We start from the raw sequence: 27,848 nt of genomic DNA on the forward strand, positions 1-27,848 counted from the left end.
ACAAAATTAATAGTCACACAAACAAATGCAGGTTAATTCAGGAAAGCCAGCATGGATTGTTAAGGGAATATCGTGTTTAACTAACTTGGAGTTTTTTGAACAGGTAACGGAGAGGTTTGATGAGGGCAATGCTTTGATGTGGTGTACGTAGACATCCAAAAGGCATTTGATACAGTGCCACACAACAGACTTGTGAGCAAAGTTATATCTCATAGATCAAAAGGGAAAATAGCAACATGGATACGGAATTGGCTAAGTGACAGGAAACAGAGTAGTGATTAATTTTTCAGGCAGGAGAAATGTTTGTAGTGGAGTTCCCCAGGGGTCAGTGTCAGGACCCTTGCTGTTCCTGATATATATTAATGATCTAGACCTTGGTGTACAGGGCACAATATCAAAATTTGCAGATGATAAGAAACTTGGAAACATTGTGAACTGTGAGGAGGATAGTGTAGAACTTATAAAGGACCTTAGAAGAATTGGTGGATGGGTGGCAGATGAAGTTCAATGCGAAGAAATGTGAAGTTATTCATTTTAGTAGGAAGAACATGTAAAGACAATATAAAAGAAAGGATACAACTCTGAGCTGAGAGACCTGGATGTATATGTCAATGAAGTTGGCAGGACAGATTGAGAGCAAAGCTAATAAAACATACAGTATCCAGGGCTTTATTAATAGGGACAAAGGGTACAAAAGCAAAGTCTATCCACCATCTACAAGACACAAGTCAGGAGTGTGATGGAATACTCTCCACTTGCCTGAATGAGTGCAGCTCCAGCAACACTCAAGAAGCTCGACACCATCCAGGACAAAGCAGCCCACTTGATTGCCACCCCATCCACCACTTTCAACATTCACTCCCTCCACCACCAACGTACAGTGAGTGGCCACAGTGCGAACAATCTACAACATGCGCTGCAGCACCTCACTAAGGCTCCTTTGACAGCACCTTCCAAACCCATCACCTCTCTCACGAAGAAGGACCAGGGCTGTAGGTGCATGGGAACAGCACCACCTGCAAGTTCCCCTCCCAGCCACCCACCATCCTGACTTGGAACTATACCATTGTTACTGCACTGCTGCGTCAAAATCCTGAAACTCCCTTCCCAACAGCACTCTGGGTGTACCTACACCACATGGACTGCAGCATTTGAGAAGGCAGTTCACTACCACCTTCTGAAGGGCACTTAGGAATGGGCAATAAATGCTGGCCTAGCTAGCGAAGCCCACATCCCTTGAAAGAATAAAAAAAGGTTATGTTGAATTTATATAAGACACTGGTTCGGCTTCAGCTGGAGTATTAAATCGCATTCTGGGTGCCACATTTAGGAAGGAGAGAGTGAAGAAAAGATTCACAAGAATGAAATTCCTGGAGCCAGTTATGTAGATAGATTGGAGAAGTTAGGACTGCTTTCCTTGGAGAAGTGAAGGTGGAGAGGAGAATTCAAAATTATGAGGGGTGTGGAGAGAGCAGATAGGGAGAACATGTTTCCATTCGCGAAAGGATCAAGAATGAGAGGGCACAGCTTTAAAGTAATTGGCAAAAGAAGCAAAAGCAACATGAGAAAAAGCTTTTATCCACACGTGGTTGTGGACTGGAATGCACTGCCCAAGAATGTGGTGAAGGCAGATTCAATCAAGGCATTCAAAAGGAAATTGGATTTATCTGAAAGGGAAGAATGTGCAGGCTTACGGGAAGAAGGTAGGTGAATGGCACTGGGTGAATTGCTCATTTGGAGAGCTGGTGCAGACATGCCAGGCCAAATGGCTTCCTTCCGTGCTTTAATAATTCTGTGATTCTATGATCAGTAATGAAGCTAATGTGCTGCCTGTATTCAAATCAAGGACGTGGGCTAAACACACTGAATGTGGCAGCCATTTTGCACACAATAACATCCCATAAACAGCAGTGGTGTAAATGGTTATTCAGTGAGGGATGAATGTTGGCCAGGACACCGGAAAACTACTTGCTCTTTTTTAAATAGGATCATGGGATCCTGTACATCCAACTGGGTAGAGAGACAGGGTCTTAGATTAACATCATATTCGATGGACAATGCAGAATTCCTTCAGTGCTGCAAAGAACTGACAACCTCAAGCACGACCTCGGGATCAAAGTACTACTAACTGAGCCAGATTAACACTCACAAAAGCTATAGACCATGAAAGGAACAGACTTTGATTAACTGAATGCTTTGCTTCATATTGTTGAAGATAGAGTGGCAATTGACACTCAGGTCCGCAATGATTTCCTCCGCCTCCAAAATGAAGTACAGGTGGAATGTGAGGCTTTGCTCAAAGGTAGAATGTTAATGTTAAGAAAGAAAAATTGTATTTATTTAGCACTTTTCTTGACCTCTGAACACTGCAATGCACTTTACAGTGTAAAGGTATAGAGGAAGTGAGAGACCTTGGAGTGAATGTCCACAGATCCCTGAAGGTAGCAGGACAGGTCAATAAGGTGGTTAAGAAGACATTTGGAATCCTTTCATTTATTAGTCGAGGCATAGAATATAAGGGTAGGGAGGCGATGCTGGAACTATATGAAACACCAGTTAGGCCACAGCTTGTGTACTGTGTGCGGTTCTGGTCACCTCATTATAGAAAGAATGTAATTGCATTCGAGCAGGTACAGAGAAGATTTATGAGGATGTTGCCAGGGCTGGAAAATTACAACGATGAGGAAAGATTGAATAGGTTGGGGTTGTTCTCCTTAGAACAGAGGAGGCTGAGGAGAGATTTGATTCAGATGTACAACATTGTGAGGGGCCTGGACAGAATGGATGGGAAGGGCCTGTTCACTTTAGCAGAGAGGTAAGTGATTAGGAGGCATAGATTTAAAGTGATTGGTGGAAAGATTAGAGAGGAAATGAGGAAATTCTTTTTCACCCAGAGGATTGTGGGGGCCTGGAACTCACTGCATGAAAGGGTAGCAGAGGCAGAAACCCTCAGGTCACTTAAAAGGTGTCTGGATATGCACCTCAAGTGCCGTAACCTGCAGGGGTACGGACCAAATGCTGGAAAGTTCAATTTTGGCTGGTGCAGTCAGAGTGGGGCCAAGTGGCCTCTTTCTGTGCCATAAGCTTTCTATGATTCTATTTACAGCCAATGAAGTAGTTTTGAAGTCTAATCATTGTTGTAGTGCAAGAAACACAGCAGCCAATTTACACACAGCAAGATCCCAGAATCAGCAATGTGATAATGACCAGATAAACAGTTTTTAATGATGTTGACTAAGGGATAAATATTGGCCAGGACACCAGGTAAAACTCCCCTGTTCTTCTTCAAGTACTGTCATGGATCCTTCTGAGCTCACATGAGAGAGCAGACACGTCTTCTGTTTAATGTCACATCTGAAAAATGGCACCTTTGACAGTGCAGCATTCCCTCCACTATACTATGGAGTGGTATCAGGTAGATACTGAAGCTGTCTATGCCCGCGTGCAGCAATACTTGGACAACATCCACCCTCGAGCTGATAAGTGTCAGGCATCGAACATTTCCAAATCTATCCGTTTCCCCCTAACATTTAACGGCATTACCACTGCTGAATCCCCCAACATCAACATCCCGGGGGGGTGCGGTTAACATTGACCAGACATTCAACTGGACCAGCCTTATAAATACTGTAGCTACAACAGCATGCCAGAGTCCCGTCCCAGATGCTCATCTTTCCACTTTCAATATTTACTTCTGTAACCAGTTTCGGGAACTTCACCCAACTCCCACTCTGTCTCAAGGAGCATTTTACCGTGTTGAAGGTTACAATGTGGAAGATATTGCAAGGTAGGGTGGGTTCAAAGATAAGACTCTGGATAAAGTTATATAGGATAGCACAGAATTTTACAGAACAGAAACAGCCCAACTATAGCTGGTGCTTATACTCCACACAAGTCTCCTCCCATTCCATCTACCTCATCTCAGTCTTTCAGCATATCTTTCTTTTCCCTTTTGTCTCATTTACTCATTGAGTTTCCTTTTGAGAAAAGCCCCAAGCTTTTCAATCTTTCCTGATAGTTGTAATCTCTCACTTCTGGTACCATCCATGTCAATCCTTTTTGTACTTTCTTCAGTGTTTCCATGTCCTTTTTATAATATGGAGAGCAGAACTGTGCCACCTAACTCTTAAATAAAAAGAAAGGGCTGGAAAAACTCAGCAGGTCTGGCAGCATCTGTGGAGAGCAAAACGGAGTTAACATTTTGAGTTGAATATGACTTCTTTGGAGCTGTGCCACCCAATTCTCAATTTGAGTCTGAACTCCATCATCAAGAACACCTATTTCCATTTCTGCAACATTGTCTGACTCTGCCCCTGCCTCAGCTGATCTGCTGCTGAAACCCTCATCCATGCCTTCGTTACTTGCAGACTTGACTATTCCAATGCACTCCTGGCCGGTCTTCCACGTTGTACCCTTTGTAAAAATGGGGTTGTCCAAAACTTTGCTCATGTGCTAGCTTGGACCGAGTCCCAATCACCCATCACCCTTGTAATTGCTGACTTACATTGTCTCCTGGTTAAGCAACACCTTGATTTTAAAATTCTCATCCTTGTTTTCAAATCTATGACCATGACCCATTCCTATCTTTGTAATCTCCAACGTCACAAACCTCTAAGGTATCTGTGCTTAGCTAATTCTGGTCTCTTGTGCATCCCTGATTTTAATCGCTCCACCATTGGTGACTGTGCCTTCAGCTACCTGAGCCCTAAACTCTGGAATTTCCTCCCTGAACCTCTCTGCCTCTCTCTCCTACTTTGTAAGCTACCTCTTTGACCAAGCTTTTGGTCAATTAATATTTCCTTATGTGGCTCAATGTAAAATTATGTTTGATAACCTTCCTGTGAAGCACTTTGGGATGTTTTCCAGAGAAACCATGCAGAGATCTAATAAGACTGAATGGTTTGTTGACATAAGTGTTTTTTTTATCTCTACAGGTGCTTTGCTTATTTTGGGAGGCATTATGTTGAATCTTATCGCTACTAGTATGCTCCTGAGGCCAATTTATCTCTGTGAACACCAATCCACGTACTCCCAATCAACCTGTAATATGAAAACAGTCAAAACCCCACTTGGCAGTCTATTTCAGAATGGAACAATGAAACAAGGTATCATGGAGAACCATTCGGAAGGCTGTTTAATCGCTGCCAATCCCACCGTGAGTCACACAGCAATTGGTCACCTTGACGTTTCCAAGAATCATGACAGCTGCATCCTGAGAGATGAGAATCTGAGCGTCAACGCCTCTCGAGTGGACACAGAATCCAGAATCTCACACAACAGCAAAGCCTTTCTGGACAAAGTAACTTTCAGAGCAACTCATAAAGAGACTGTTGGGGTTTCAAGCAGGAACAAGGGAGTGCAAAGCCTTCCTCCTAAGGAGAAGCTTCTCGACTTCTCACTGTTACGAGATCCTTTCTTTTGTATTTACACGTCCTCAGTGGTGTTCAGTCAGTTAGCATACTTCATTCCCTACTTTCATCTATCAGCAAGGGCCAAGACATTGGATATTGATGCCATGGATGCATCCTTCATCATTTCTGTTGCAGGTGAGCTCAGGTTGAAGGATCTTATCCCAGTGTTTGCATTTTGTTTTAGATTTGCTGCCCTAACAGACTTTCTCTTGTTATGAAGACCAATGGAATGTCACCTTTAACAATCTGAACATTGTTCTCATGGTGTGTGTCTAGAAACTAAAGCCAAGATTTTAGATTGGCGATACTTTATTGCAGCAGTAACCTAGTTTGTAAAAGCTGGACTTGGGCATTAGCAGCTTCAACTGTGTAATCATCACACCTGAGCCTGATCCTATCAATTGTAGGTGTTCGCACACTTTTTCCAGCAGGAGTCACCTCTCTGAGTGTATCAAACATTCCACCAGAGTGATATTCAGAAGATTATTCAGTGCTGACCTGAAATCTGGGTGTGGCACTGCTCATAATTTAAATAATATTTCCATATCTCCCACCAGTAATGGGCAAGTCAGTAGCGAAGGCTGCAACCTCCAAGTTTCAATCCACCTGAACACTATTTCTCAACTGATGATGTCTTCTCAGGATCAATTCCACAATCCCTTAATTCTAACTGGGAGCTGAGTCTACTTTGCAGGAAATTTCATGTATGATTGAATACAACACAATCCCTATGCAAGGGGGTATATAGAATCTCTTTTTATATTTTACTCCTCCATGTTGGGCTGCTGAATGGAGTAGGTTCTGCTCTTGCTTCATTCTGTGACTTGATCACCGGGGGAGTTAGAAATAGACACAGTCTCCCTGAGTGAGAGAATCGTCCAATCAGCCCAGTGTTCCCATCCCAGATGCCATTCCAAGTCACAAGTTGGTGAGGATAGGGCAGAGTATGCACTTGAATGATCCTGAATGGGCTTTAGTAGCTGCAGACTTGTAACCTGAACAGGGAAGAAATTCCTGGTGTAATCTAGTCTCAACTCATTATACTCCCAGATCACTTTCATGAGCATTGTAATGTTAAAGACACCAAGGAGTTCCTTATGATAGATGGCCATCTTAATCCAACCAATATTTCATCATTCAAACTTTTGAGAGAAATGAAGAGTACATTCAGCTATGAATTGAGGAAATGTTTTCCCCATTTAATAATGTATAATAATTCCACTTACCAATACGCTGCTGTACCAATGGCTATAGTGGCCTGTGCTGAATGCGTTAGAGCCATAGTTGTTTACGGCACAGAAACAGTCCATTCAGCCCATCGAGCCCTCCTGGCTCCCTGTGGCGCAATCCAATCAGTCCCACTCTGCAACTTGGTCCCTGTCGCCCTGCAAGTTTATTTCCTTCAAGAAGCCCATCCAATTTCCTTTTGAAACCATTGATTGTTTCTGCATCCACTACTCATCAGTAATAAATCCCAGGTCATTACCACTCACTGTAAAAATTTCTTCCTCACATTCCCCCTGCATCTCTTGCCCAAAATCTTAAATATCCTAAATAGCCCTTGTACATGGGAGGTCTTGTGGCACGGTGGGTAGTGTCCCTGCCTCTGAGCCAGAGGCTTCAGGTTCAAGTCTGACTCCAAGACTTGATGGCCGAGGAAGGTGCATTCATGATAGGGCCCAAACAGCTTACATGTCAATTTGTACATTCTTCCAACATATACCATGGCAGATGGTAAGAGCAGGTGAGATTCCTGGTCAGCCATCTGATGGAAAGAAATTGGAGCATCTATCACATCTACCATCAATAGCCATAGCTCCAAACTACAACATGCATCTAAAAGTGCATGTAGCCATAGCAACTTGGACTCTTTTGCCTTTATTTCTGAAACCCAAGATCCTATACGCTTTGCTAACCACTCTCTCAATATGCCCTGCCACCTTCAAACATCAATGCACATCCACTCCCAGGTCCTTCTGTTCCTGCACACTCTTTATAATTGTGCCATAGGACGGAATCATCGGCTCTCATTGGCGGTGGGCGTGCTTGGCGGCATGAGCTGTCAACATGACAGGAAGGCCAAAAATAGGTTTCATGTGATCGTGAAACAAGTTTGCATCTACTGTGCCCTGGGCTACATTTTCTGACGTTCAATGTCGGGAACATAATTTTTAATGCATTTACATCTCATCATCGTGCCTGCCTGTCAGAATCATTCCCCCACGCTGGATCATTTGGGTACACGCTGACGTGTTTCACAACAGAACATGAGCAACGTGCACCTGGTGAACTGCACTTCGCTCGGGACTTCGAGGTTTGTTTGCCTACCTTGCCTCGGGCAGCACTCACAGTCATCAGCGCCAGGCTTCGCAGGCAGCAACACATCACTTTTAGGGGGCTCATGGGCAGGTATCTACTTGCCAGGGCAGCCCTAAGCTGAGGTGGCTTTTCAATGGCTGCAGAGGTAGGGCTTGCTTGGAGAAGGAGGAGAAGTGACCTCAGGCAAGGGAAGAGGCTGCAAGGCGAGGGCTGTACTAGAGAAGTGGGTATTTCAGGGTGTGTGTGGGGGCACAAGTTGATCTGTGCAGTTGACCTCAAGAGGGTGAGGGCTGAGGAAACAGTCCCAGAGGAGATGAGGCCAGATGGAGATGTGAGGGTGTGTGAGTGAGTGGTGATGTCCCTTGAGCTGGATGTGAGTGAGATGCCAGTGAAGGTGTGATGGGCTTGTGAGTGTGTGAGTTTAGAGTGATGAAATCGTTGACTTACCCTGGCATTACAGATGAGATCATTCATCCTCTTTCTGCACTGGATGGGGAACTTCTACTGTGCAGCGTTGGCACTGACCACCACTACCACAGTTCCCAAGCCAGCCAGAGTGGGAGTAGAGGCCCTCCACAATGGCCAAAATGTGATCCAGGGACATGTCAGAAAAACGGTGGGCTGCACTCTTCTTGCCTTTCAGAGCCATGTCTTCACCGGAGCAGTCATGAGCTGCAAGTATTGAGTGTTGTGCGCACAGTTGCAGTTCAAATATGGCGCCTGGCATGAGGAAGCGGTGAGGTGACAGCATGACAGGGAAATCAGAGGAAGCCCTCCAACAAAATGGCATGCTTCCCTTGACTGCATAAATAATGAGGCGGGAAGGGGTCAATACAGCGTGAAAACCCACCATTGCGCCCACTACCGCACAGTGCAATTCTGGGGTGATTACGCCCATTGTTTATATTGCCTCTCGCGATTCCGTCTGCCAAAATGCATCACCCCTCACTTCTCTGTATTAAATTCCTTCTGCGACTTGTTTGCCCATTCTGCTAACCTATTAATGTCCTGTTGCAAGCAATTCATATCATCTTCACTGTTTGCCACTCCTCTAAGTTTGGCATCATCAACAAATTTTGAAATTTTACCCTGTATTCCAAGATCTAACTCACTTAATCTAGGAAAAAAAATATGGTCCAACACTGACTATCGGAAATACCACTGTCTACCAGACTGAAAACCAACCACCACCAAGGCTTGTTGCTTTCTGTATGAAAAGAGTATAAGAGAAAGCTAGCTGGAACAGATAGCAAGAGTTTGTACAGGTATTTAAAAAGGAAAAGAGTAATCAAGGTGAGCATTGGTCCTTTAGAAAATGAGTCTGAAGAATTAATAAAGGAAAATAAGGAGATGGCAGATGAATTGAACAGATATTATTCATTTGGCTTCAGTGTAGAAGATAAAAATATTCCAGAAATATTTGTGAATCAAGAGGTAAAAGGGAGGGATGAACTTAAAAACAATTACAATCACCAGGGAAAGGGTACTGAGAAAATTATCAGAACTAAAAGCTGACAAGTCCCCAGGTCCTAACAGATTTCAGCCAAGGGTCTTAAAAGAGGTGGCTGCTGAGATAATAGATGCCTTGGTTTTAATTTTCCCAAAAATTCCTAGATTCTGGAAAGGCCCCATCAGGTTGAAAAATAGTGAATGTAACTTTTCTATTTGAGAAAGGAGGAAGACAGAAAGCAGGAAACTCCAAGCCAGTTAGCTTATCATCTGTCGTAGGGAAAATGCTGGAGTCTATTATTCAGGAGGTTGTGGTGGGGCACCTAGAACATCCTAATGCAATCTTGCAGAGTCAACATGATTTTGTGAAAGGAAAATTGTTTGGCTAATTTATTAGAGTTCTTTAAGGAAGTAACTAGCAACATGGATAAAGGGGAGCATGTAGAAGTGTGCACTTAGATTTCCGGAAGGCACTTAACAAGGTGCCACATCAACGGTTACTACACAAAATAAGAGTTCATGGTGTAGCAGGTAACATATTAGCATGTATAGTGGATTGGTTAGCTAACACGAAACAGTAGGCATAAATGGGTCATTTTCCAGTTGGCAGGTTGTAATAAGTTGATTTTTTTATTCATTCATTTATGGCTGGGCCAGCATTTATTGTACAGCCCTAATTGCCCTTGAGAAGGTAGTGGTGAGCTGCCTTCTTGAATCGCTGCAGTCCATGTGGTGTAGGTACACCCACAGTGCTATTAGGAAGGAAGTTGCAGGATTTTGACCCAGTGACAGTGAAGGAACAGCGATATATTTCCAAGTCAGGATGGTGAGTGGCTTGGAGTGGAACTTTCAGGAGGCGGTTATCCCAAGTATCTGTTGTCCGTGTCCTTCTAGATGGTCGCAGTCGTGGTTTTCAAAGGTGCTGCCTAAGGAGCCTTGGTGAATTTCTGCAATGCATCTTGTAGATGGTATACACTGCTGCCACTATTCATTGGTGGTGGAGGGAGTGAATGTTTGTGGAAGGGGTACCAATCAAGCTGCTTTGTCCTGGATGGTGTCGAGCTTCTTGACTGTTGTTGGAGCTGTGCTCATCCAGGCAAGTGGAGAGAATTCCGTTACACTCCTGACTTGTCCTTGTAGATGGTAGACAGGCTTTGGGGAGTCAGGAGGTGAGTTACTCACCGCAGGATTCCCAGCCTCTGGCCTGCTCTTGTAGCCACTGTATTTATCTGGCCAGTCCAGTTCAGTTTCTGGTCAATGATAACCCTCAGGATGTTGATAGTGGAGGGTTCAGCGATGATAAGCCATTGAATGTAAAGGGGTGATGGTTAGATTCGCTCTTGTTGGAAATGGTCATTGCCTGGCACTTGTGTGGCAAAAATGTTACTTGCCACTTGCCAGCCCAAGCCTGGGTATTGACCAAGGGCAGAATCTTTGGGCCGACGAATAAAATGATACGCGGTGATGTCGGGCGTGTGTCCCAACGTCACCGGGCGTCATTCAGATATTCAGTTTGGCGGCCGCACACCAGAGTCAGCTGCGCACCTGCCAAAGGCCTATTAAGGTCATTTAAATATCAATTAAAATACTTAACTGAGCTGCCTGTCCAACCTTAAGCTTGGCGGGCAGACAAAGAGCCCAGGCGGCCTTCGTATTTATCATGAAACCTCATCCAATGGGTGGGATGAGGTTTCATGAAGACTTTTAAAGTTTAATAAAATTTTTCAGTAAAGTTCATTGACATGTCCCAATTCATGAGACACTGTCACATGAGGGGACATGTTTTAAATTTTTTTCTGTCTTTATTAAAATTTTTAAAGATCAAACTAATCTCCCTGACGCAGCTCTTTGCCTCAGGGGGATTTCTGTGTTCTTTCGCGTGCATGCGCGAAAGAGTGCAGGACCTGACTCAGCCTACTCCCACTGCCCATACAGGGAGCGCACAGTGCTTCTGGGTGCATGTTACACTGGGTGGATCTTAATTGGCCTGCCCAAGTAAAATGGTGGCGCACAGCCGATCGCAGGCGGCGATCAGCTGCGCACCCGCTCCCATCCAACCCCCATTCTCCCCCAAGTCTTACTACATTTGGACGCGGACTGCTTCAGTTATCTGAGGAGTTGTGAATAGTACTGAACATTGTGCAATCATCAGCGAACATCCCCACTTCTGATCTTATGATGGAAGGAAGGTCATTGATGAAGCAGCTGAAGAAGGTTGGGCCTAGGACACTACCCTGAGGAACTCGTGGAGTGATGTCCTGGTATTAAGATGATTGACCTCCAACAACCACAACCATCTTTCTTTGTGCGAGGTAGGACTTCAACCTGTGAATTTTCCCCTGATTCCCAGTGACTCCAGTTTTGCTAGGGCTCCTTGATGCCAGTCAGTCAAGTGCAGCTTTGATGTCAAGGGCAGTCACTCTCACCTCACAGGGATCAGTACTGCAGCCTCAACTATTTACAATCTGTATCAATGACTTGGATTAAGGGACCGAATATATTGTGAAGAGAACATGAGTCTGCAAAGAGATATAGATAGGTTAAGTGAGTAGGCAAAAATTTGGCAGATGGAGTATAATGTGGGAAAATGTGAACTTGTCCACTTGCCAGGAAGAATAGAAAAGCAGCATATTATTTAAATAGAGAAAGATTGCAGAACTCTGCAGTACAGAGTGGGATCTGAGTGCCCCGGTACATGAATCACAAAAAGTTAGTATGCAGGTACAGCAAGTGATTAGAAAGGCAAATAGAATGTTGTTGTTTCTTGCAAGGGGAATGGAATATATAAGTACGAGTGTTTTGATACATTGTACAGGGCATTGGTGGGACCACATCTAGAGTACTGTGTACGGTTTTGGTTTCCTTATTTAAGGAAGGACATAATTGCATTAGTAGTTCAGACAATGTTCAATTTACTGATTCCTTGGATGAGGGTGTTATCTTATGAGGAAAGGCTACACAGGCTGGGCCTGTATCCATTGGAGTTTAGAAGAATGAGAGGTGATCCTATTGAAACATAAGATCCTGAGGGGACTTGACAGGGCGGTTGCTAAGAGGAATTTTCTCCTTGAAAACAGAGCTGGGGGGACACAGTTTAAAAATAAGAGATCTCCCATTTAAGACGGAGATGAGGAGAATTTTTTTTCTGTCAGAGTGTTGTGCGTCTGTGGAACTCTCTCCCCCAGAGAGCAATAGAGGCAGGGTCATTGAATGTTTGTAAGGCAGAGGTAGACAGATTCTTGACCAATAAGGGAGTCAAAGCGTATAGGAGGTAGGCAGGAAAGTGGCGTTGAGGCCACAGTCAGATCAGCCATGATCTTACTGAATGGCGGGAGAAGGCTCGATGGGCCAATTGTCCTACTCCTAGTTCGAATGCAATAATGAAGGCACTCTGCTCACTGGGGACCTCAGTCATGTTTCCTTGGATTTCATTCTGAGCTAGCAGAAATTGCTTAGCAGAGCCTGTACGTGAGGTGATATCCCACGAATTGACGTGAATCACTCTTCACAGCCAATGGTGCAAAAAAGATTGTCAAAACTAACTCTACAAATAAAACAAAATTCCAATGACTGGGGTTAGCACACTTACCTTTCACCTCTGGGAGGATGATTAGCAAACTGGCCTTTGAGAGCTAAACTTCTAAACTTGTCCGCACCTTCATGTGGAAGTCTTTCCTCCAGTGCTGAAATAAGTCTCAGCCAGATGAGTTTTTACATTCTCTTGAGAATAAACACTTTCAATGTTGAGAATGCTGTGTGTTAACACAGAGTGGCTGTATCTTGTTAAAATGCGTAGGGGGAAGATGATAGTGTAGTGATAATTGTTGTTCACAATAAGAGGTTGTGGTGGAAGAATTAATCCAGGCTGGTCTTTTGTTTCAAGCTGGTTTATTTTCACGACAATTCCTCAGTGCTACTGACTTTCAAGTAGCTTCCACAGTGCTCCAGCTGTTTCTTTTTACTCTGTTTAGATGGGATAATCAATGCCGATCACCTGTTTAACTAGCAATTGTCTTTAACAAGGTGATTGCCAGGCAGTGTGATCATTTATACATTGACAGATTGCCCTCTTTTCTTTTTAAATTACAGATCTATGTAGTTCCCGTATATGTATAAACAATTATAAAACAAAAAAGTTTTTTTTTCATTGCATCATTATAACATAAGACACCCCTCTTCCAATACATTTAATAATTTCTTAGAGCAGGCACTTCTTTTTGTAAAACAGTCTGATAGCTGGTGACTTGTGACAACCCATTATATCTTAGAGAACTCTCTTCTCGCTAACATTTCTTTTATGCCGGCTAGGTCTATCTTTAGCCTTTTTTCAGTGACACTTTTCGTGGAATGAACATTGTCCCAAAGAGACCGGTTACCAACATAACATTCTATGGGCAAACTTTTCTCACATTGCCCTTTATATAATATTTCTGTCAGTATATTGGGTAAGTAAACCCCCATATCTAATGCTTCTACCAAGGCCAGTGTTTCGGCAGCTAAGGTGCTTTTCACTACCCTTTTTCTTTTCTTGGCCTCCCAGGCCAGCGGGCAACATTTATCATTCTTCCCCACCAAGAATATGATAAACCCTGCTGTGCTAGAGTACCCATCTGGAAGACTGGCATGTGAAGCATGGCTAAAAATGACCAAACTCATATCTTCTGGATCACCCATTGCTGGAAGCTTGAGCACACATCTCTCAGAATTTAATTTTTTTAAAGTGTTTTATTTGCTCTCAGAACTTGCTCAACTGTTGCATGTTTCATCATGGGACTCAGCTCCAATACATCATAACTAGCGTCAGGCCTCGTCTGAGTGCACCAGTTCAACTGCCCAATCAAACTTCTCAATTGTTCTGTTTCTTCCTTGGTAGCAGGATCCTCTTTTTGTGAGAATCTAACCCGAGTTATTGGAATATGATTAACATTTTCTGGACAAGATTGTTGATTCAATGTCACTCCTAACTTGCTCTGCTTAATGTCTAAACCTATGTATTTAAAAGCCCCTGAAACCTGACTTCCGACCTGGAACTCCTTCTTTATCTTTGATTACCCATTGTTCAAATTCTGCAGAGCCTCTCCACAGGAAATTATCACCATGCATGATTCCAGCTAGTTTCTCCTTGTGGCGCCAGTAGAACATCGTGGGGTCTGCCTTTAACTAAATGCAACCTGTTTTCAACAGAACAGACCTCATGTAAAAATACCATACTCTTGATGCATGATTCAACCCATAAAAACACTTGTTCAATTTCCATAGCTTTCCTTCTACATCCCCGGCTTCTTTGGCTAGTTTCAAAAAATCTTCCCTTTGAAACTTCTCCCCCTATAAAAACGCAGCCTTTATATCAATCGATTTGCACTCCCAGGAACAGGATGCCAAAATAACTAAAAAATATCTTCAAGCTCACTTTCCCTGCAGTAGACGAGTCCACTCTGACATCCTGATCTCCTAGTCTCTCTTTAAAGCCTCGGGCTACTAATCTCGCTTTGGCCTTATATGTGCCGTCTGGGAGTACCTTTTCTGTACAGATCCATCTGTGAGATAAAACTGGCTGTCAGGTATTTCAGAATATACCCCAAATTCCTTCCAACTTTCTAACTATTTCCATTTGGCTTCCTTTATCAGCTTATTTTCCAATTTATTAGCAGCTACTAGAATCTCTCGGTCACAAGGACTTCTACTTCGATTGAGATTGCCAGCTTGCTCTCTAGTCCTCCTTGTTAAACTATGGCCTCTACTCACATTCCTCTCCCTTTCTGGACTGCTACTATATGATTGTTCTCCAATGCGAGCAGAACCCCATTTGGAAGTCTGTGATGTTTTTCTAGGGTCACGACCACTTTCTGGTCCACCGTCAGATAATGCACTTTCTGGGTTTCCACATCTTTACCTCGGTTTACCAGTTGATAGGTCTTGTCTCCTGTCCTTAATCCTGCACATTTAGCCAATGTTTGTATTTACCAGTGGCCTTTCCTGCTCTCCCAATGATAGTGGCATCCCTTCACACACTGGCCCCTTCTGGCATGTATGTTACCTTTGTTCCTATTTTGTGTAGTTGCCTTTTGAACGAATAGCATTGTCCTATACCTCAGTATTACTTTGTTCATAGTCAGTCAACCCTGTATCTGCCGTCATCTGCTCCTCATAATTACCCAGTGTGTATGGTGCCTCCTCACGTTCTGTTCAGAACCTGTAAAGGTATAGTCAGTACCAATTAACCTTGAAGAATGTACCCTAACAGTCTGATTGCTGTGTTGCACGATTACTACTTTCCCATCACTCCCTATTACCTTGCCAGGTCCTTTCCACTCTTTCTGGCCTTCCCTGTTATAATATACCATGTCTCCTTGTCTAAACTGCATTCCTGATGGTCTTGTGATGCCGTAGGGCTCGCTGAATTTTATCCGAAACCTCAGCTTTAATGAAAGCTTTTATGCTCCACATGCAAAGCGTTCAGATGAGCAGAAAAGGTGGAGCTAATGCTAGTCCCTGCTAGAGCAGGGGGAGCATCCAGTAACACCAACGGCAACTTTGGTTTCTTCTGTACACCAATTGGTACGGACTGTATCCTCCAACCATTTGCAGAGAGTTCTTTGTGTGCACCTCCCATGCTCGTGCTGTTTGCAATTTACAATCTGGTTGATTAGCCAATATTTTATGTAACATGTTGTCTATTACCTCATGGTTTCTTTCACAAAGACCATTACTAAACAGGCTCTCAGTGTACATAACTATGATGTTTAAATTTTTACACATATCTCGAAATTCATCATTGGTGAATTCCCCACCATTATCTGTGAGGAACTTCGTTGGTGTTCTTAATCCTGTTCCTACCCATTTTTCCATGACCTTAACGACAATGGTCCTTTTGTCTTTACTATGTATCACAGTGGATAGGCTAAATCTGGTTGCCATATCTATGATGGGTCATATAAAAAAAACCCCTATCCTTGTCCCAAACTTTCAAGTCCATTGCCACTGCATAATTAAACTCCCTGGCTAGTGGTAAGCTCACAACTGAACGCAGTGATGTCTTACGATATTTAAGGCAAATTTCACACTGAGCAATGATTTGTTCAATAAAGTCATCATACCCTTTATCGACCACTCTCGCATCTTGAAGTAGAGCCTTCAGTTTCTGTCGTGCCAGATTTGCAAATTGTCTATGTAATTTCCAAATTATCTTCTTTTTGTCCACCAAATTCTTATTCTCAACAGTTAACAAAACTTCACAAACTTTTTGATGAGAAATCTCTGGCTTCCTTAGTGGCAAGCGGTAATGGCCTGACCGAGTAAAATGTAGATCCACATTTTTTCCAAAGACGACTGCTCTATCATTCTTCATATCTAGCGTCTTCTGAGCCTTCTTCATCGCAGTTCGACTCAACAATAGCGGTATCTCGCTAGAAACTACATCAGTACTGATTAACAGATTGATCCCTGCTATCTTACAAGGGAGGACCTCCCGTTTGGAGGATGTTAATGTATTGCCGAACCTGAAGCAGGTAGAGCTTTCATACTCCTTGACCTTCCGCCGATTTGCCTCATTGAGAGACTCCAGATAGCAGTCAAACCAGTCCATCTCACACAACGTAGAAGTGCAACCACTGTCCAGAACTGTGCACAGTTGAAGGAATCTACCATCAAAATACTCATCACCGGATTCAAACTCTCAGTGATCAATACAATTCCATCATGGCAGTCACCATCATCATTTTCAGTTTCAGAATCCGTCTCGTGGGTCACTTCAAAAACACGATTCCTTCGCTGTGGGCAGTTCATCACATAATGATATTGGGAATCATACCGGAAACACCGATTAACTATTCCCCGTGCATTTTTTGGGTTTAAACACCTACGGTCACTGTCCCAGACACACTTTTTGTCCCGACTCTCAGATTGGCTAGGGTTATGACTATTTTCAGACCTCTTGTCATTAACCCCATCTTTGTAGGAATCTTCGTCTAACATTTTGTCAAATTCAGCCACCATTGAATCCTCTACCCTTTGTTTTACAGCATAGTTGTTCAGATTTGCTAAAAAATTGGCAGGGAACAACTGTTTCCCCAGAAATCTTTTCAGGGCAGCAGCCATTTGATCTCGGAGAGATTCTCTCCCCCGGAATTGAGCCCCTGCGAGTACTGAAAGATGATCAAGGTGGGAAATGAGAGTACAGTCCAGTAATTTAAATGCCAATACCGATTCTGGAATTTCAAGTTCAAATCTCTGTATTCTCCTGTACCATTTATCAAATCCATGATATATTCTTCCATAAACTGATCATCTGATTTCCTAAACCTTTCAAAGATCGTACAAGCTTCATACGCTTCCCATAACTCATCCTTATTGTAAAACATATCCAAAAATTGTAACAAGTTTCAATTCCTCTTCATGATCCAAATCATCCACTTTCCACTCTGACAATACTTTACTCCTTATCTTGCTTTTGGCTGGTAATGATAATGCCAAAGCCATACCTTGCTTCTTCCAGGGTATGGAAGTAACCCCGGTCCACATTTCAACTTCAGCCTTCCATTGCTTATAAGGTTCAGAGTCAGAAAAAAATTGGTGGATAGTCAAAGCTTGCGATTTTGCACTGTCCTTCCGCCATTCTGTAACTTAAATTGTTAGCAACAGTACACTTCTTTTTCCTCAGAGGATTGAGACAAAAATCTTCATATACAGCAATCAATCAGCAAAGCTTAATGTTCATCCTCTGCTACCATGTTATTCATAATGAGAGGTTGTGGTGGAAGAATTAATCCAGGCCGGTCTTTTGGTTCAAGCTGGTTTATTTTCGCGACAACTCCCCAGTGCTATTGACTTCTAAGTAGCTTCCACAGAAAATGTTCCAGCTGTATCTTTTTACTCTGTTTAGATGGGATAATCAATGCCCATCACCTGTTTAACTAGCAATTGTCTTTAACAAGGTGATTGCCATGCAGTGTGATTATTTATACATTGACAGTGCTCAGTTCATAGCACCCTCGCCTTTGAATCAGAGGGTTGTGGGTTCATGTCCCACTCCCGGAAACCAAGAACTGTGATTGTACTCGAAAGAGTTGCAATCTGTGACTGTTGATAACGAAAGAATTTTTGACAGTACTGTCACTGGACTAGTAATCCAGAGACCCAGGCTAATGCTCTGGGGACATGGGTTCAAATCCCACTATGGCAGCAGGTGAAATTTGAATTCAGAAATAAAACTGGTCTAGGTAACCGTAACCATGACAACTGTCGCTGATTGTTGTAAAAACCCACCTGATTTACACATGCCCTGTAGGGAAGGAAATCTGCCATCCTTACTGAGTGTGGCCCACATGTGACTCCAGAACAACAGCAATGTGATTGACTCCGACATGGCTTAGCAAGTCACTCAGTTGAAAGGCAATTATGGATGGGCAACAAATGCTGGCCTTGCCAGCAATGCCCACAATCCATGACAAAAAAAGTTTTTTTTTAAAAATCAATGGTTGTAGCCAATTTAAACCTCATTTTCAAACTGGTTCCTCAGTGCCAGGTGTGTGTGGAATAGGATTGCCTTTGTAAAGAGATTGAAGAACAATCCGAGAGCGAGAGGCCACAGGTATACTGGTTATGGGAACTAGTGAAATTCTCTTCTAAGGTTGTGGTTGTGATAAGGTACGTGGCTAAAGCAGAGTGGAGGAAGGTTTAATCAACCCCAATCTATGCTGGAACTGATCTGAAAATGTTTGATTCTCACTAGAATGGACACCGAGCATTCAGGGCCCTTGATAGCCACTGAACACCACTCATTCACCCCGTCCTGCCCCAATCCATTAAGACACATGTGAACCATGTCAATATTTATATTGTAATGATCTGTTCACTCACCCTCACCCTGACTGATGCTATTCTTAAATGATGGAATGTTTTGACCTAACTATATGCTTTTTTTCTGGTTTGGAGAGTATTATTGCAAGCCCCATATTTGCAAAGGCTCCATGCCCCCTGCATTAACTCATCCCTACACTAGGCACCAAGTGGGAGGGCTTGAGTCTGTTAGTTGAGTTCTAGATTATGGCCAGGGCTTAGATTCTGAGTTTAGCATCATTAAGTGAACTGGTGAACTGGAAAACTGGCATCCTGGGCAGACTGGTGGCAGGATGTGCGCTTGGTGTGAGTTGCATTATGATTGCTTCTTCTTTTATCCTGTTGATGGTGTACGTGCCTAGCATAATAACAGTCACTTTGCGCTGAGTGCTGCAGTTAACTGTCCGTCCACCCACTTGAGAAGAATAGCAATCACATGGCAACACAACACAGGTCAGGGTTTCAACAGAGTCTGTGGCTAAGTGATTGAGTTGCTACAGGGGTTAGAGTTAAGCTGGATCATTCCATGTTATACTCTGACGTAAAATACCAGCCCAGGGAACTGGCCCAATCCTGCTTACACAATGACTCTTCTGTTCTCCTGCGTGTTTACGCCTGAATTTCTCCCTATGTGAAATCTGTTTAGGCTCAAATGCTGCTGTTTAAAATCTGTTCTTTGTAAAAAGAAGCCATTCATTTTTCTGGCTTGGCCTCAGCTCTACTTCTCATATGGTTGCCTAGCAAAATGAAAGCTTCTCCAGCTGATTTTGTATTACCTTCTCTCACTCTCTATCCCTCAGTCACTTTGTTGCTCCAAGATTCTCTAACTGGATCAAATTCAAGTTGGATAACTCTCCAACTCATTTTCTTGCCTCCCCTTAAAATCTTCAAGTTTTATTTTTCTCACACAATTCCAGTCAGCTTCTGAAACTGTATCACCCAGGCCAAGAGTTTACTGAGACTGACAGGCTAGGCCTTGTTAGGACTGACCCAGGCTCGGCTGAGACTGACCCAGGTGAGGCCATGCTATAGGTTTTATATTTTGATAACAATAGCCCTTTGCAATTGTGCAGAATCTAGCTTTAGACGCCCAGTCTCACCAGCACCAAAGCCACAGATACTACGAGCTACACCTTTACTCATTGGGGATTGTTCAAGCTGGCAGTGCAGCTTTTACTGATCCCTCCCCAAAGATTTGTTGGCAAGAAAGTAAAATCGTGACTGTGACTTTTCAACTTTGTGTCATGTTAGTTTTTGAATTTCTACCCACATAGAGCCAGGCTAGTACTGGTAACAGCTGACTCTATCTCTATGTTACAAACTGGCAGGGTATGCCCCACAGACACTGCCTGTTGTAAAACTCTGCCATGTTCTGTGCCAGGATGGCACAGCAAACAACTCTAATCCTGCGAGCTGCAGCATGAGAGGACCAAGGGTTTAGGTCCAATTTTTTCCAACCTTTGACTAGCAAATCTGCCAATGTCTTACTAGCCACCTCACAGACAAAGACACAAAGCCATTGTGTGATGGGAGGCATTTTGAGGTCATGAAGCACACTTTTAAAAATGTAAAACACCATGTTTCTCACGTTAAGAAGGAAACATTTGCCACATGTACTCAGGAAGGGCTTTGCACAAATCATTTTATCACAGAGACTCTATTGCAGTTCATAAAATGGTCCCACTAGCAGATCATTGACCAAGTAACCTGTTTTTGGCAGCATTGTTTCAGTTAGGTATACTGCCCAGGAGAGCAGGGAAACCTCCCCTGATCGTCTTCAAACTTGCGCCATGGGATCTTTAACACCCAGCTGTGAGAGCAGATAGGTTTCATTTTTAAGACTGCACCTCTGACAGTGCAGCACTCCCTTGGCACAGCCCACCCCAACAGTGCAGTACTCCCCTAGTAAAACCCTTCTGACAGTGCAGCACTCTGTCAGTAATGCTGACCCAAATCAAGTAAGAATATGTGGCCAAAGCGAGGCACAAATTAATTTTTGTTAAATGTGGTAATGTAGTTGTGAGATTTCTTGTACTAGGGGAGGTGCAACACAAGAGGCTATTCATAAAAAGTTGGAAAATACAACACAGGAGGTCATTTGGCCAATCGTGTCCATGCCATTAATTAATTATTTACAATCTATAATGAAGATTTCAATGAGGGAGTGGGTGTAATCTGTCCAAGTTTGTTGATGATACAAAGCTAGGTAGGAAAGTAAGCATGAGGAGGGTGCAAAGGACTAAGTTTTAACCCACTCAAAACTATTCACTTTGAGGCAAAATGGGCCCAGAGACTGCAATGAGATGTAGATATATTAAGTGAGTGGGCAAGAAAAGGGCAGGTTGAATATAATGTGGGGAAGCATGGGGCAGAATTTAGCCCATGTCAAGCGGGTCCGGACGGGGGCAGTTAGGAAGCTGACCACTGCCCACGATTGAGGCCGGAAGGCGATTTTACGCTGGCAGGCCCAGCGTGAAACGGGGGATGGGGGGAGAAGGGTGAGCGGGCCAAGCGCAAACTTCATGCATGCACAAGAGTGCGTGCTTCAGAACCTCCCTGAGGCACAGGGCTGCCTCAGGGAGGTGAAGAGTTTTTGGAAAAAAAAATAATGAATTGAAAAATGTAATAAAGCATGTCCCCTCGTGTGTGACTCTGTCACATGAGCAGGGACAGGTTATTAATTAAATTTTAAAACTTTTATTTTATTTTTATTTGCTTTTGGACACCTCATCCTGCCCATAGATGAGGTTTCCAAAAAAACTGCAAAGGCCGCTTGGCCTTTTCACCTGCCCACCGTCCATAAGGTTGAACGGGCAGCAAAAAATTTTACTTAACTGATTCTTTAATGGCCTTAACAGGCCTTTTAATAGTCAGTGGGTCCACTGCTGACTGGCGCACGCCCACCGGCCGAAGTATCGCGCAACTACGCGTTGACGTCAGGACGCTCGCCTGATGTGAATGCGCATTATTTCACGCTCGAGTTGGTCAGGCGCGCACCTGCCCGTCGAGCTAACAGTTTTGCCCATGAGGTAGGTAGAATAGAAAAACTGATTGTTCCTCACTGTTTAAAAAAAGGAAATTGATGAGATTCATTCCTGGAATGAAAAGGTTGTTCTAAGAGGAGGGATTGAATCAAATGGGACTATACTCTCTGGCGTTCAGAAGAATAAGCGGTGATCTTATTGAAACAAATAAGAATCTGAGGGGGCTTGACAGAGAGGCTGTTTCTGCTGGCTCGAGAGTCTATAACTAGGAGTACAGTCTGAGGATAAGGAAACTGTGATTTAGGATTGGAAGGAGGAGAAATTTCTTCATCAAGAGGGTTGTGAATCTTTGGATTCTCTATACCAAAAGCTGTTTATGCTCAGTTACTGAGTATATTCAAGACTGAGATTGCTAGATTTTTGGACTCTTAAGGGAATTCAATTGATATGGGGATTGGGTGGGAAAGTGGAGTTGAGGTCAAGGATTAGATGTGATCGTATTAAATGGCGAAACAGGCACAAGGGGCTGTATCACCATCTCCTGCTCCTACTTCTTATGTTCTTCTGTAAGAACTAGGGGAAATGGTATATTTGTTCCATGTTCCCCAGGATGAGTTTAAGGCTCCAGCACGGCTTTTGACAAGTATTTAATGGTCAACTGTAAACTCAGCAGGCGGAACAGAACTTGCTCACAAATAATCTGCTCACCAATGCTGTTTGGGTTTTGCCTGGGGTCACTGGGCTCCAGACCTCATCATAACCTCGGTCCAAACATAGACAAGAGCTGAATTCCAAAAATGAGGTTAGAATGAATATCCTTGGCACCAAGATAGCATTAGACCGACCATAGAATGGCTACAGCACTGGAGGAGGCTATTTAGGCCATCGTGTCTGTGCTGGCCCTCTGCAAAAGCAATTCACCTAGTGCCACTCTCATGCTTCCACCCCCCCCACCCCACCCCAAGGCCCTGCAATGTTTTCTCTTCAGATAATGAGCCAATTGCCTTTTGAAAACCATGACTGAATCTTCTTCCACTGCACTCTCGGGCAGTGCATTACAGATCCTAACCACTCACTGCGTAAAAAAGTTTTTCCTCATGTCACCATTGCTTCTTTTATCAACCTCCCTAAATCAGTGCCCTCTCGTTCTCGAACCTTCCACCAATGAGAACAGTTTTTCCCTACCTATGTTGCAATAACCCTAGTAAAATTGAAGTCAATGAGAATCAGGGGGAAAGGAGTTGGAGTCATATTTAGCATAAAGGATGATGATTCTGGTTGTTGAAGGTCAATTATCTCAGCCCAGGGCATCTCTGCAGAAGTTCCATAGGGTGGTCTCCTAGGTTCAAACATCTCCAACTGCTTCATCAATGACCTTGTCTCCATCATAAGGTCAGAAGTGGGAATGGTCCCTAATGATTGACCATAAGGCCATAAGACGAAGGAGCAGAAGTAGGCCATTTGACTCATCGAGTCTGCTCCGCCATTCAATGAGATCATCATGGCCGATCTGATAATCCTCAACTCCACTTTCCTGCCTTTTCCCCATAACCCTTGATTCCATTACTGATTAAAAATCTATCTATCTCAGCCTTGAATATACTTAACGACCCAGCCTCTACAGCCCTCTGCAATAAAGAATTCCACAGATTCACTACCCTCAGAAGTAATTCCTCATCTCTGCCTTAAATGGGTGTCCCCTTACTCTGAGATTATGCCCTCTGGTCCTAGACTCTCCCATAAGGGGAAACAACCTCTCAGCATCTACCCTGTCAAGCTGCTTAAGAATCTTATACGTTTCAATAAGGTTGCCGGTTGCCTCTCCATGAGTATAGGCTCAACCTCTCCTCATAATAAATCCCTCCATACCCAGGATCAACCTAGAGAACTTTCTCTGGACTGCCTCCAATGCCAGTATACCTTTCCTTAGATAAGGGGACCAAAACTGTTCACAGTATTCTAGGTATGGCCTAACGAGTGCCTTGTATAGTTTTAGCAAGACTTCCTTATTTTTAAACTCCATTGCCTTTGCAATAAAGGCCAACATTCCATTGGCCTTCCCTTTTACCCGCTGAACTTGTACGCTAGGTTTTGGTGATTCATGCACGAGGACCCCCAAATCCCTCTGTGCTGCAGCTTTCTGCAGTCTTTATCCATTTAAATAATAATCAGCTCCCTATTCTTCCTGCCAAAGTGCATAACCTCTCATTTTCCCACATTATATTCCATCTGCCCAGATTTTTCCCACTCACTTAACCTGTCTATAACTCTCTATAGACTGTGTGTGTCATCCTCACTGCTTGCCTTCCCACCTATTTTTGTGTCATCCGCAAACTTGGCAATAGTACATTCACTCCCCTTATCCAAGTCATTTATATCGTAAATAATTGTGGCCCCAGCACTGATCCCTGTGGCACTCCACTAGTTACAGCTTGCCATCCTGAAAATGCCATCCTGAAAATGTCCCCCTTATCCCAACTCTCTGTCTTTTATTAGTTAGCCAATCCTCTATCCATGCTAATATACTACTTCCAACACCATGGGCTCTTATCTTATTAAGTAGCCTTACGTTCGGTGCTTTATCGAACGCCTTTTGGAAATCCAAATATATTACATCTACTGGTTCCCCTTTATCTATCCTACTAGTTACCTCCTCAAAGAATTGTAATAAATGTGTCAGGCATGATTTCCCCTTCTTGAAGCCATGCTGACTCTGCTTGATTATATTATGCACAATGATGGATGTTAAGCTAACTGGCCTATAGTTACTTGTTTTTTGTCTCCCTCCCTTTTTGAATAAGGGTGATACATTGACAGTTTTCCAATCCTCTGGGACTTTTCCGGAATCTAAGGATTCTTGGAAGATTACTACCAATGCATCCACTGTCTCTGCAGCTACTTCCTTTAATATCCAAGGATGCAACCCATCAGGTCCAGGGGACTTATTGGCCTTTATTGCACTGTGTTCAGTTCTGTTCTCAACTCCTCAGATACTTAAGCACTCCAATCCTATTGCAGCAAAACCTGGACAAGATTCAGGTTTGAATTGATAAATGGCAAGTAATATTCGTGTCACAAGTGCCAGGCAATGGCTCTCCATCAAGACCATCACCTTCTGATATGCAATTAGGCGTGGGCAATAAATGCTAGACTTTTCAGCGATGTTCACATCCCATGAATCAATAAAACAAGACCCAAATGGAAACAAGACAATATAATTCTTAGGTTGTTTTATCGCTTCAGTTGCTGACTAGTTTTAAGCCAGGTATGGACTCTGTTAGTAAATGTTAGCAGACTGTACTGAGCCATGCAGACTAATGAGAGCTGGGATCATTTAGCTGATATGAGATTGTTTTTATCAGCCTTTGTTAGGAAAAGATGAGACATGGCTTTGTTACCTTCAGCTGCTTGGGTCCTAAGCTGTGGAATTCCCTAAAACCCTCTGTCTCTTGATCTCCCTCTCTTTTAAGATGCTCTTTAAAACCTTCCTCTCGGCCAAGATGTCCTAATGTCTCTCTCTTTGTCTCAGTGTCAATTATTTATCTCATTACTCTCCTGTGAAGCGCCTTTGGACTTTCGGGACTTTTTAACATGTTAAAGGCAATGTGTAAATACAAGTTGTCATGCTGATTGTCATCATGTGGCTGCTGTGTACTTTAGAAGATGAAATGAGAAGGTTTGAAGGCAGTGTGCTCAGCGATCAACATTTATTTAGATTGAAGAACTATCACGGGGAAAAGTCTGTTTTTTCTATTTCCTCACCCAGATTTCCACACCTCACTGGGAAGCCTTGAGTCTATAGACCCTGGATCCTTCCTGATGTGGGCAGGGTCAGGGCCAGGCTGCTGAGGCATCCGCTCACTCACCCACAGAATAATTCTAGTCCTCTCCTCTTTGTACTTTTCAAAGGTAATGAATTCCCTCATTACATTCTGCTCTCCTGTTTGACTTCACTTGTGCCCTGCTGTTTACAATTTGGTTCATTGCTGGAATACTTTTGTATCTGGCACTCATGCATTTCCGTCCTCTTGCTCTCGCCAGAAGAACTCACTAACCTTTGGTCCACTGCCAGAATTTACAGGCTCTAACCTGCTCAAATGCTCTGTGCTAAATCCAAGCAAACAGCTTTATTTACACCAAGAAATCAGCAGTAGAATCTAATTTCACAATCCATCCTTTCCCTCTCTCCCATCTCCCCGCTCCCAATTCCCCTCTTCAAACTTCCTTCTATCATATTTATTGAGTGCAGGTATTGAGGGATATGAAGCAAAGGGGGATAAGTGGGATGGAGGTACACATTAACCAGGATCTGATGAATGGTGGAGCAGGCTGAAGGGGACAGATGCCCTCCTCCAGTTCCTATGGAAAAAATTTCAGTTGTCACAGTGCGCACGTGTGAATTTGCTTCTTTTAGCTTGTCTCTTGACACAGTTCTCCTCTTTCAAAAGTCTCCTCTATTATATATTTTACCTCCCCTTAGCTCACCCTTTGTAACCATCTCCTTATTACAGCTTGGTGAATGAGTGACTGCTTTGTCAAGCTCTCTGAGTGGTTTGCTAAGTTCCAAGATGCTTTATAAATGCAAGTTATTGTTGAACAGTTTCTTAAAACTCATTGGGGCTTACAATGAAGGACAGTCATTTGGATAAAAAGAAGAAAAAAAGGAAGACTTGCATTTATATAGTGCTTTTCACAACCTCAGGGCATCCCAAAGTGCTTTACAGCCAATGAAGTCGTTTTGAAGTGTAGTCACAGTCAATTTGCTCACAGCAAGCTTCAACAAATAATGATGTTGATTGAGGGATAAATGTTGGCCAAGACACTTCCCTTTCTCTTCTTTGAAATAGTGCCATAGAATTTCTTTACATCCGTCCAAGAGGTCAGATGTAGCTTTGGTTTAACATCTCATTCCTTTGTACTGCCCTTTGCAACAGTGCAGCTCCCCCTCAGTGCTGTCCTTACAAGGAGTGCCAACCTGGATTTTGTGCTCAAGTCTCTTGAATAGGACTGGAACCCACAATGTTCTGTCTCAAAAGCAAGTGCGACCAGTTGAGCTATGGATGGCAGAGATGAGGTACAATGTGGTGCCCATGGAACCCATGCCCCAGCGAAAATCAGCAACTTCAGCAGAGGTAGAAAATCAGACAGGAAACAAACTGAGTCAAAATTCAATGATACGAAAGATGCTAAAAGGCCAATGTTAATCCCTTCATAAAGCACTCCACCACTTTCCTCCTTTAAGATGATCCTTAAAACCTACCTCTTTGACCAAGCTTTTAGCCCCCTTATCTCTTTTTTTTTGGTTCAGTGTCTTACTACCCTCATGTGAAGTGCTTCAAAATGTTTTATTGTATAAAAGTACAGTGTAATTGCAGGTTGTTGTTGTAAGAGTGCTCCTGTGCTCTGTGTTTTCAGGTATAACCGAGACTGTGGCCCAACTTGCTTCAGGATGGATAGCTGACCAGAACTATGCGAGCAAGTACCACTACCACAAAGCTTATCTTCTCCTGTGCGGCCTCTCCAACCTGTTGGCTCCACTGGCAACCACCTATGCTCAGCTGATGACATATGCCATATTTTTTGCTGTGTTCTGTGGTGGATACATGGCTCTGCTGCTCCCTGTCTTGGTAAATCACCAGCTTTTCTTCTTCATACCTGCACGGTGTCTTTTCAATTTCTCCATTCAAGGCAGTTCCTTAAATATCTGTTGAAATAAAATGTCGCCTAGAAGTGATGCTTTGCGGAATTAGCGAACAAATGTTTAAGGAGTTGGCATGAGGGCCTGCTGTGAGCCTATTTACGTGAAGCAATTTTTCAGTAATAGTGCAATCTGTATGCTGCAATCTTA

General features: G+C 43.3%; 1 protein-coding gene across 3 annotated transcripts in view; it reads left to right on the forward strand.

The window, feature by feature from the left end:
- The window catches only part of slc16a4 (solute carrier family 16 member 4), a 157,073-nt gene that overhangs the window by 115,467 nt on the left and 13,758 nt on the right, over nucleotides 1-27,848 (forward strand). For all 3 annotated transcript variants that reach the window (XM_078546507.1, XM_078546509.1, XM_078546508.1), the window contains exons 7-8: nucleotides 4,935-5,546; nucleotides 27,416-27,627. In XM_078546507.1, the coding sequence (XP_078402633.1) occupies nucleotides 4,935-5,546; nucleotides 27,416-27,627 (824 nt within the window). The remainder of the gene's footprint in view (nucleotides 1-4,934; nucleotides 5,547-27,415; nucleotides 27,628-27,848) is intronic.

The sequence above is a fragment of the Cetorhinus maximus genome, chromosome 8 (genome assembly GCF_964194155.1).
Source record: "Cetorhinus maximus chromosome 8, sCetMax3.hap1.1, whole genome shotgun sequence".
Taxonomy (NCBI): domain Eukaryota; kingdom Metazoa; phylum Chordata; class Chondrichthyes; order Lamniformes; family Cetorhinidae; genus Cetorhinus; species Cetorhinus maximus.